This window comes from Elephantulus edwardii, unplaced genomic scaffold (assembly GCF_000299155.1).
Source record: "Elephantulus edwardii isolate Elephantulus edwardi_28Jun2011 unplaced genomic scaffold, EleEdw1.0 scaffold00058, whole genome shotgun sequence".
NCBI lineage: Eukaryota > Metazoa > Chordata > Mammalia > Macroscelidea > Macroscelididae > Elephantulus > Elephantulus edwardii.
Window position 1 is genome coordinate 17170621 of NW_006399808.1, and position 11870 is coordinate 17182490.

Genomic DNA, 11870 nt, shown 5'->3' on the forward strand with positions numbered 1-11870 from the left:
TTGTTTTTATAATAAAAACAAATACTATTGTAAAAACAAACAATAAACCAACAAAAACCACATGGGGATGGCCATTTATTAACTTATTTCTGACCTTTACCAGCTTCCCAAAGGAGAACTGTCCTTTTCAACAACATCAGCAACATAGAATAATTCTTAGGAGGTCAGACATGTCCTCCACACTCCCTCACCTCTTTCTACTCATTCCAGCACCAATCTTATTGCTTTACTGGGTCCAGAATTTGATGCAGTAGTTCACAGACCAAACAGAACTATACTGGCAAAGTCAAAAGGTTAGAATCCAGGTTAGTAGCAGAATACAGTCAAGACAGCTTCCAAAATATGCTCACAGGTGTCTCAGACTTGAGCCTTGTGGCTTTAGGCTAATGTTACAGTTCTTAGTCCTGCTAATTATGGCTTTTCCGCCACCCAAGTCCTCTAACACACTTGAGCAAAAGGCTCTTAGAATGGTGTAGCAGTCCCAAGGTCCACTGTATCTCACAGCAGATCTCTGGTTCTCCTTCCCATGCCAAATTTGGTACCCAAGGGCACACACTACATGCCTGCATGTACATGGTGAGACTTCAATTTTACTGCCAGATCCACTCAATTTAATACAAGACTAGCCAATCCCCTTGTGAATGGGTGAACCTAACCAATACCCTGTGGATAGGCTAACACACCCTATTCACATATTCCTGCCCATCACATGGCAAAGTTAATGAGTAAGAAAACCATTTTGGACAGTAAACCCTTAGCACCACAAGTGCCAAGTCAGCATTGTCCCCCAAATGCTTGATTTACTGTTTAAGTCCATGGTTTCCAACATAACAGCTCCTCCTTAGCTCAGTTCCCTCACTCCTCTATATCACTTGAGTTTGGTGGTTCCCTGGAAAATCTCCCAGAGACTTGGATCCTTCAGGGAAATGACTTATATAATTGTAAAAGTGCAGACCAGTTTTGTAGAGACTGGTGAGCGTTGCAGACTGTCATTTACAGTGTAGTTGGAAAAACAGGTGTCCCAGAAAGAGTGTTAGCACTGAGGTACCATGAGCTTATATAACCACATATAGTAGGGTGGGGCTGATACCTCACCCTAATCCTCTCTCCTTAATACAGTAAAAATACTTCAGCACAAAATAAACAGTTAATCATTGGCTAGGAAAAACATTTTTAATTATAAGCCTTTGCTATCACAGAACTATATAAGACTATTCACAAGTGCTTAGTATTTTTCTGTTTCAAGAATAGCTCCTGGGAAGAAGTTTTCACAAAATAAAATAACCCATCTCAAAATCAGAATGAACATTGTACTAGAACATATACAGAAAGGGATGACCAATTCTGTATTTTATTGTTTTGCTGTTTACTTTTTAAGCTACATATAATTTTCTATGGGAGAAATATGGGCAACTTCCTCTATAGTGAGATTTAGATTTAGAGATTTCTGAAAACCCTTTGGAGGGACAACTATGGGTTGGTTCTTACTTGAAGGCAATGAGGTTTTCTTAAATAATTACCTTTATGTGATATCTATGTAGATTCATAACCGTAAAAGGTAAAAATACTTATGTAATGGAATATAGGAAATTATTAGTATTAGAAATTTTTACATTAAGGTTTAAACCATTGTTTGAAATTCATTCTCCTTACTCCAGCATATCAATATTCCACTCAGTATATAGTTTGGTATCATAAGCAATTTTGACATTCTCTAACTTGTTTTCAAATGCAGCGTCTTAAATAAAAGTTAATAGATTAAAATTTTAGGCAAATCCTGTGTTTTAATAAAACTCCCTATGGTGAAATTATTCACTTTTTCTTCTTTTCTTAAAATGTGACCATTACATAACAGAAATAAGGTTGAAAGTTCTGTTTCTTTTCATTTAACAGCAGGAAATCCTTTACCATTACCCAAGGTCTGAAGCATCTCAGAAACTTAAAAGCGTGAGAGGGATATTTCTCACACTCTGTGACATGCTGGAAAATGTAACTGGGACACACGTTACTAGGTAATAACTGATTTTTAATTAGCTTTAATTCTGTTCCTTTCAAGTTCTGTTCTTTGGTTCTGGCAAACAAACTGCTAATACAAGGAAAATTATGTCTGTTACAAAATGTAATTGTGTCTATTTGTAGATCTTTATAACAACTCAACTCTCATTGCCTCCAGTCATAAGCATCTCAGAGCAGTTGCTCCAGGGGGTTTCCTGAGGTGGTAAATCAAGGGATGAGACGGCCCATCTTTCTCCTGGGGAGAAACTGGTGAACTCGAACCTCCGAAGAGGCTCAACCTTTAGAATAGCAACACAGCTCCTTACACACAAAATCTTTATATATTCTGATAAAGTATCTGCAGTGAATTTTGTTTCTCATATAAGCTGTTGATGTTGTTGTGTATCATCACATTGGAACCAACCCATAGCTCATCCTCTGGCAGGTTTTCAGAACCTGATTTTCAGTAAATCACAAGGGAAAAGATTGCCCATCCTCCTGTAGAACAGCTGGTGGATTCAAATTGCATACCTTTGCATTGGCAGCACAATTACCATTAAGCCACCAGAGCTCCATAAGCTGTTTGTATCAGTTAGCTACTTAACCTAAATTTAGGCTGTCACTATAACCCCAGATCTGCCTATTTTGCCACACTTTAAATAATTGAACTTTAGGATTTCTTCACAAAGGTCATATTTCTTAAGTTTACCATTGTTTATAAGTATTGGCTTTTTCATGTTCTTTTGTTTGGTTTTCCTTAATTTTTGCCTAGGTAGTTCTTTTGTGCTTACAAAGATTCATTAAATACTGAAATTTTTGTATAGTCAGAAAATGTTCTGTTCTTACAACAGTGATAGAAAAATATAGAACAATATATTTCAGAAGGATATTCAGCATGGATTGTCATCTGTGCAGTTTTTATTCAATGGAAAATAGGCATATTGTATTGATATGAAATTATTTTTGGGAAAATACATTACTTTAATCTTTATAGAGCCAGATATCTTAGTCCAAATTGATTTACCAATAGGGAGCTCTGATGGCCTAGTGGTAAGATGCTGCATTGCAGTCACAAGGGCACGCTGTTCAAATCCACCATCTGTTCCATAGGAGAAAGTTAGGCTATCTCTTCCCATATGATTTAGTGCCTCTGAAAACCCATTGAAAGGTCAGTTATGAGTCAGTTCCAACTTGATAGGACAGCACATAACAATTATGAAATAAGGAGTTCTGATCACATAATCTGTAGGAAATTGTACTGCTCACCCAAAGGCAGTATAGTTATCTCTCTGGCAGTTTGAATCTCAGGGGGAGAAATACAGGCAGACTCTGCCCATGTGATGTAAGCTTCCAAAAACCACTGGAGGGTCAGCCATGAGTCAGTTCTGACTTGACAACAATGAGCTTTGAGAATTCTAAAATGCCATGCTTAATTATGGAAAGAAGAGATTGTCAAAGTTTGAGTTTTTAATTTTTTCCCCAGAGAGCCCTGGTTGCTCAGTGAGTTAAATATTGAACAACTAATGGAAAGGTTGAGAGTTGGAGCCCACCAGCATTCTAATAGAGAAAGATGAAGCAGTCTACTTACTTCTCTTTGAAATCCTAATGGAGAATTGCTATGAGTGGAAATTGACTTGATGGCCATGGGTTTGGTACCATTTGTTTTAGCACTATATGTATCCAGCTATAATTGTGTGCACTTTTAAAAACTTGAAGTAGGGCTCTTATAGACACACTTTAGTAACACTACAGTTCTTTAAAGAGAGCACACAACTATAGCACTTGTTTCAGAAGACACTTAGCACTTGTTGCACGAAATCAAAGAATCAAGCCTACAATATGGGTTGCATCTCAATGTCAAGAAAACAAAGATTCTTACCAGTAGGGCAATATGCAACATCATGATAGATGAAGAAAAGATTGAATCTGTCAACAACTTCATCTTCCTTGGATCCACAATTTACACCCTTGGTACCAACAGTCAGGAAATCAGGAGCCATATTACACTGGAAAAGTGTGCAGCTAGGGACCTCTCCAAATTATTGAGGAGTAATGATGTCAGTTTGAGAACTAAGGTGCATCTGATTCAGGCCATGGTCTTTCTAATCATTTGCTATGCATCTGAGAACTGGACAATGAATAGATGACAGAACAATTGGTGCCTTTTGTGATATTTGAGAAGAGGTCTGAGCATCTCATGGACAGCCAAAAGAACAAACAAATATGTCTTGAAGAAAATGCAGCCAAAGTGATCTTTGGAGGTAAAGATGCCTCACATATTTCAGACATGTTGCTAAGAGCAGCTGTTCCTTGGATTGGGACCTGATGCTCCGAAATGTAGAGGGCCAGCGAAGGAGAGGAAGATCCTCGACCAAGTGAATTGACGCAGTGACTGTCACAATGAGCTCTTAGGTTAGGAAGAGTGAGGATGGCACAGGATATAGGACAGGGTTCAGATCTGTTGTTTGTAGAGTCGTTATGGGTCGTACTGACTCGACAGCACCGAACAACAAGAGCCTTGATAATATGGTATATAGTGTATCAGGCCACTAAGCAAAGGGATAGCAGTTTGAATTCACCAACCACTCTGTTGAAGGAAGATACAGAGTGTTCTCCCATAGAGATTTAAAGCTTCAGAAACCCACTGGAGGGTCACAGTGTATCAGAACCTACTAAGCAGCAGCAGGTTTGATTGGGGTTATATAAAATCTAATACTTTTTAAGAGTATATGCACTTCGAAGTTTTAATAATGCAAGAATAGTATTCTTAAGGGAGCTCTGGAGGCCTAGTGACAAGAAGCTGTGCTGCAATCCTGAAGATACATGGTTCAAATCCTCCAGATGCTCTGCTGGGGAAGGAGGGGGCAATCTCCTCCTTTGACAGTCGGATCTGACTTGATGGTACACACGCAAACACACACACCCCCCAAACAAACAATGAATTGTAAAAAAAAAAAAGAATAATATTCTTTTGGAAATAAACTATTTCATAATTTATATTTGAAATTCCAAAGACTTAGAGCTCTGTATCATAAGGGTTCACAGCAGATGAAAACTAGTTCAGGAGCTGCCAACCAAAAGGCAGGCAGCTTGAATCTCCTAGCTGCTCCTTAGGAGAAAGTTGTGCAGTGTGATTTACTGCCTCTGAAAACTTTCCAGAGGGTCAGCTGTGAGTCGATTCCAGTATGATGGTACATAACAACAGCAACAGCATGTTCTTTACTGATCGTCTCTTTATCCCTTCCCTATAATAGAGAGGATCAGTGTCTTTCTATATTTATGTAGGTCATTATTCATCCTTTCAGAAAAAATTTCTTTTTTATTCAGCATCATTGTATGATTGAAGTATAGTAAACTATGCATGCATAAAATATATAATTATAGGTGATATAAGTATACGTGCTGGAACTGTCCCCACAATTGAGATAATGAATATATCCATCACCTCAAAAGTTTCATTGAGAACACATTTACATTTGGCTTATATTTTTGTTGAGATCGATTGCTGTCAGGTCAGTTTTAACTCATAGTGACCTTGTATTGTGTTGCAGAATGTAACTACTTCATGAAGTTTTCTTGTATAGTCTTGAATGAGACAGTCAGGGCTTTCTTCTGTGAAAGCGCTGGAATGAATTAGAACCTGCAGTCTTCTAGTTAGAGGTCTAGAGTCAACCATTTATGCTACCTTGTTATTTTTGTCACGTTCCATTAAATTAATTTTGATTCATAGCAATTCTCTGTGCAACAGAACAAAACAATGCCTAATCTTGCACCATGCTCACAATCTTTGCTGTTTTTATTTTTATTTTTAGATTGTTTTTCTTTTTAAGTTGGTTTCCATTGAATCATTCAATACACATTTCATTTTATAACATTAATTATGATTGTATAATGCCTCTATTTACAAGGTCTTATCAAAATCTCCTTTTCCCTTCACCTTGTCTATCCATTTGCTGACCTGTTTCCTCTCCTTCCCCTCCTATCCCTATCAGTCCTCCACAATTGTTTCTCTGAATGTAAACCTTTTAGTTTATTTCTTCTTCTCCCTCCTTGATTCAATCAGTTACGCATGTCCTGTATCAGATTGTTAAATGTAACACATATATTGTCTGATCATCAGTTCTTTTCAAGTTGATCTTCCTTTCACCATTTCCCTTACAGGTTCATTGTCTATATATTCTATTCCTGCTCTTCCTGCCTCCACACCATAACTATCCTATTTTTCCCAACTGTGTTCTTTTATGGTGTTTATCCTTTTGTGACTGATTTATTTCACTCAACATATTATCCATTTTGACTTGTCCATGTTATGTGTTTCTTGAGTTCCTCATTGTTTTTCAATCCTGCATAATACTCAGTTGTGTGAATGTGCTACAGTTTCTCTATCCATTCATTTGCTTAAGGGTTACCAGGGCTGCTGCCATCTTCTTGCTATTGTGAACAACGCTGCAGTAACATAAGTAATCTGTTTGTGTCACAGCTCTGATTTCTTTAGGGTGTATTCCCAGTAGTGGAATAGGTGGATCAAATGAGATTTCTATTTTCAACTTTTTAAGGAAATGCCAGACTGTTTTCCATAGTGGTTTACCATTTTACATTTGACCCTACAAAGACATTTGACTGTGTGGATCACATCAAATTGTAGCTAACCTTGAGAAAAATGGGTATACCAGAACACTTAATTGTGCTCATGCAAAACCTATACTTGGAGCAGGAAGCAGTAGTCAGACAGAGCAAAGAAAAACTGCATAGTTCAGGATCAGGAGAGGTGTGTGTGTCAGGGATGCATCCTACCTCCATACCTTTTCCATCTATATGTAGAACATATTATTCGGGAGGCTGGATTTTATGAGGAAGAATGTTGACATCAGAATTGGAGAAAGACACATCAACAGCCTACGTTATGCAGATGACACAACTTTTCTTGCTGAAATTGAAGAGAACATCAGGCATTTGCTGCAGAAAGTCAAGGACTGTAGTCCTCAATATAGCCTGAAGTTCAACATCAGGAAAACAAAAATTCTCACCACTGAACCAATTGGCAGCTTCATGATGGGTGGAGAAGAGATTGAAATTGTTGATAACTTCAGCTAACTTGGTTCCACAATCAGCACTCTTAGCACCAGCAGTCAGGAAACCAAAAGATGAATTACATTGGGAAAGTCTGCAATCAGGGACCTTTCTAGAGTACTGAAGAATACGATATCTGTCTAGAGACTAAGATGCACCTGGCACCTGATCCAGGCCATGGTCTTCGCTGTTATTTGCTATGTATCCAAGAGCTGGGCAGTAAGGATTATAGAAGAAGGATAAATGCCTTTGAGTTGTGGTTCTGGAGAAGAGTGTTAAACATACCATAGACTGCCAGGAAGACAAACAACAGGTTTGTCCTAGAGAGAGTGAAATCTTACTGCTCCCTGGAGGCAAGAATTCTAAAGCTCCTTCTCACATACTTTGGGCCCATGGCTTAAAGGGACCAGTCCTAGGAGAGGGACATCATGCTTGGAAGGGTGGAGGGACTGTACAGGAAAGGAAAACCCAGGATAAGATCGTTAAACTCAGTGACTGGAACAATAAAATTAAGTCTGTTGGAGATGATGAGATTGGCTCAGGAGATGGCAGAGTTCAGGACATAGGATCACTGTGAGTCATAGGTGACTTGATGGCACATAACAAAAGCAACTAGCAGTGCATTAAAGTTACAATCTCTGCATTTATTGTTTGCTGTCTTTTTGGACTTTTGGACTTTGCTATTGTTGCTGGGGTGAAATGCCATCTTGTTGTTTTGGTTTAAAGTCAACAAAGGTATACATCAGGGCTGTATCCTTTCTCCATACCTATGTAATCTGTATGCTAAGCAAGTCATTCAACAAGAAAGACTTTATAAGGAAGAATATGACATCAAGATTGGAGGAAGACTCATCTGCATTAATTAAAACTCATTCATTATATACATTAATTATCAAGCAGAGTTGATACAACTTTGCTTGCTGAAAGTAAGGAGTACTTAAAACATTTGCTGCAGAAGATTAAAGATGACAGCCTTCAATATGGACTAAATCTCAACATCAAGGAAGCAAAATTCTTCAACAAGGCCAATAGGCAACATCCTACTAGATGGAGAAAAGACTGAAATTGTGATTTCATCTTACTTGGATCCACAATCAACACCCTTGGTATCAGCAGTCAAGAAATCAACAGATGTGTTGCATTGGGAAAATCTGCTTTCAAGGATCTCCCCAAAGTACTAAAAAGCAATGATGTCCGTTTCAAGAATAAGATACATCTGATTCAAGCCATGATCTTTTCAATACTTCTATGCACCTAAAAGTTGGACACTTAATAAGGATTACAGAAGAAAATTGATGCCTTTGAGTTGTGGTGTTAGAGAAGAGTAATGAATATCCCATAGATTTGGGGGGGATGAGTGTGTGTCTTGGAGAAGTGCAACCAAAGTGTTCCTTAGAATTAAGGATGATGGAACTTCATCCCATACTTTGGGCATGTTGGTAGGAGGGAACAGTCCTTGTAAAAAGACATCATGCTTAGAAAGATACAGGGTCAGCATAAAAGAGTTAAACACTCAACAAGGGTTAACACAGTAACTGTAACAATAGACTCAAATGTATCAGAGTTTGTGAGGAAGGCACATGATAGGACAGGGTCAGATCTGTTGTTAATAGGGTTGCTGCTATGAGTCAGTCAATTCAATAGTGCCTAACAATGACAATAGTGATCTTGGTTATTTCTTTATATGTTTATTAGCCATTTGAATGTCTTTGTTGGTGAAGGGCCTTTGCATTTCTTTTGCCCATTTTACAATTGAGTTGTTTGCCTTTATTTTGTTGAGGTGCTGATGTAGTCTATATATTGTAGATATGAGTATTTTGTCAGATGTACCATTGCTAAATTTTTCCCCAATCTGAGATTTCTTTTTTCCATTCTTTTGGAGAAATTTTTCTTTTTGATATATATTATAATTTGATTTATAGAAGATATGATTCATCTATTTTATTCTCTCCTGGTTTTGCAATTTTTGGCTATGTTTGAAAAACTATTAATGTGATCAGTTGTTGTTAATTACTATGGCTGTGTTGTCAGTTTTGAGATCAGGGATTATGATTCCCCGTTTGTTTCTTTTTTTTCAGTAAAACTTTGTCTATTCTCTCTCCTTTCCAAATAAAGTTGGAAATTGCTGTTCCTTCTGCTTATAGAAGGGTGTCGGTATCAATATTGGGATTACAGGGGAGCTCTGGTGGCCTAGTGGTAAGGAGCTGCAACTACAATCCCAGAGGCACACAGTTCGAATCAACCAGATGCTCTGCCGGGGAAGAAGGGACAATCTCCTCCTGTACCAGTCAGATCTGATTTGATGGTACACTCACACAAAAATAATAAAATAAAATAAAAAAAGAAAAGAAAATAAAGATTTTTTTAAAAAATTGGGATTACATTGAACTTGTTGATTACTTTTGATAGAATTGTCATTTTTACAACACTGAGCCTTCCCTATCCCTGAACAAGCTCTATTTTTCTCTTTAACTAGCTCTCTTTGTTTCTTGTCATAGTATTTGTCATTTTCTTCATATAGGTCTTTAGTGTCTCTAGTTAGATTTGTGCCTACTATTTCATCTGTGATGGACTGTTGTAATTGATGGTTTTTTTTTTTTCTTTTCAGTGTTTTCTTTGCTGCTGTAGAGAAATTTCACTGATTTTTGTTAATCTTTTATCCTACAACTCTGCTGACTTGGTCTATTACTAACAGTTTCTTACTGAGTCTTAGATATTTGCTATATATCATCTGAGTGTAGAGGTAGTTTTGCCTTCTCTTTGCCAATTTGGATGCCTCTTATTTCATTTTTTTACCTTCCTCCTTTAGGTAGGACTTTCAGTATAATATTGAATAGGAGTGGTGACAGTAGGTGTCCTTGCCTAGTCCTTGTTTACAAGGGGAATGTCTTTAATCTCTCTCCATTGCAGGTGATGTTGGCTGTTGATATTGAGTATATACTCTTGTTAACAGTGTTTGGTGGTGCTCCCAGATTAAGACAGGCTTGGAAGCAAGAGTGGCATCCACTTGCTAAACCACATGCCTCTGGAAACTCTATAAACTTAGAGAAATTACAATAGTTATAGAATTAGGTTCAGGTATTTTGTTCATAAGGTCACTATGAGTCATGCTCGACTTGACTGCACTTAACAACAACAACAACAAAAACAACTCTTAATTATATTGAGGAAATTCCCCTCTATTTCTATTCCTTTCAGCACTTTGATCTGGTATTGGATATTGTTAAAAAAACAACAAACCATATCTGTGTCAATTGAGATGATTATGTAGTTCTTGTCCATTGTTTTACTGATAGAGTGGATTACATTGTTTGCTTCTCTTATGTTAAACCATCCTTGCACTGAATCCCAATTGTTCATAATTAATTATTCTTTTAAGATAATGTTGGGTTCTATTGGCTAGGATTTTGTTAAGAATATTTTCATCTAAGTTCATGAGAGAAATTGGTCTGTAATTTTCTTTATTGGTGTTGTCTTTACCTGGTCTTGGTATCGTAGTTATTCTTGCTTCATTGAATAAAATCTAGAAATGTCCCTTCTTTTTCTTGTATTCTGAAGTAGTTTGAGCACGTTGTTACAGACACTGTGCTAATCCATCTAATTGAAAAGCTTCCTCTTTCTCACTGATGATGATCAAGGATGATGTCCTTCTCTAGAGATTGACTCCTCCTGAAAACATCCCCAAAGTGTGGGAGAGGAAGGCTTACCATCCTCACTTCTAAGAACCATTCTGGCTACACTTCTTCCATGTGTAACTTGTTATTTTGTTATTTTGGTGACCTATGATATTTGCTATATTCTTCACAAACACCATAATTTAAAGGCATAAATTCTTCTTGAGTATTCTTTTCTCACTGCCCAGCTTATAAGGTGATTTAAAATTCTAAAACTTGTGTCATGCAAACTTCAGTCTTTAAAGGAACACTTTTGCTCCTGAAAGGTCCTTTTCAGGATATTTTCCTATTTCAGTGTTTTGTTAGATTTCTAGTGTCACATTGTGAGATAAATATTTGTTTATATTATCAGTGTTTCTTGATAAATTATCATCTTCTTGTGAGCCTAGGACTATATCTTCTTTTCTTTGTAAACTCTTAGTAAATCTTATACCTAAATCGGCAATCTGAATAGGTTTGTTCTAGTAATAGACTAGAATGGAAGCTTTTTTTGAAAACTTACATATAACATTTAATATTATCAAAAATGCATAAACTTTTTACTACAAACAAGTCTGTATTTATTTTGACCTAAAAGTGTGTGTGTTTAATAATTTCAGGCATATTTTTGTTGTCATGTTATCCCTTGCTATCTCTGTAGTGGTTCGGTATATAACGGGAAAATTCAACTCATTGCCACAGAGTTAACACCTACTCGTAGCTGATCCTCCACCATGTTTTCAAAGACAGTAAGTCACATGGTAGGAAATTATTCATATTTTTCCCAATAAGCCACTGGTGGATTCGAACGCCAGAGAGATAGCATCTTAGAATTAGTAGCACAACTCCCCTCAGACCATACCGTGAGAATTCCCTATATGCCAAGAAATTTCCGTATTATGAGTCCATTTTTTTTTAATCCTACTATTTTTTTTTGGTATGTATACCATCAAATCAGATCTGACTGATACAAGAGGAGATTGCCCCTCCTTCTCCAGCACAGCATCTGGTGGATTCGAACCATCTACCTCTGGGATTGCAGTGGTTCCCACTCCAAAGAAAGGTGACCCAACTGAGTGTGGAAACTACAGAACAGTGTCATTGATTTCACATGCAAGCAAGATTCTACTGAAGATTATCCAAAAACGATTA

The 11870-nt window shown here is 37.2% G+C and overlaps 1 protein-coding gene across 1 annotated transcript in view; it reads left to right on the forward strand.

The window, feature by feature from the left end:
* The window catches only part of INTU (inturned planar cell polarity protein), a 134571-nt gene that overhangs the window by 70417 nt on the left and 52284 nt on the right, over nucleotides 1-11870 (forward strand). The window contains exon 5 of the mRNA XM_006887553.1: nucleotides 1894-2012. Coding sequence (XP_006887615.1) covers nucleotides 1894-2012 — 119 coding nt within the window. The remainder of the gene's footprint in view (nucleotides 1-1893; nucleotides 2013-11870) is intronic.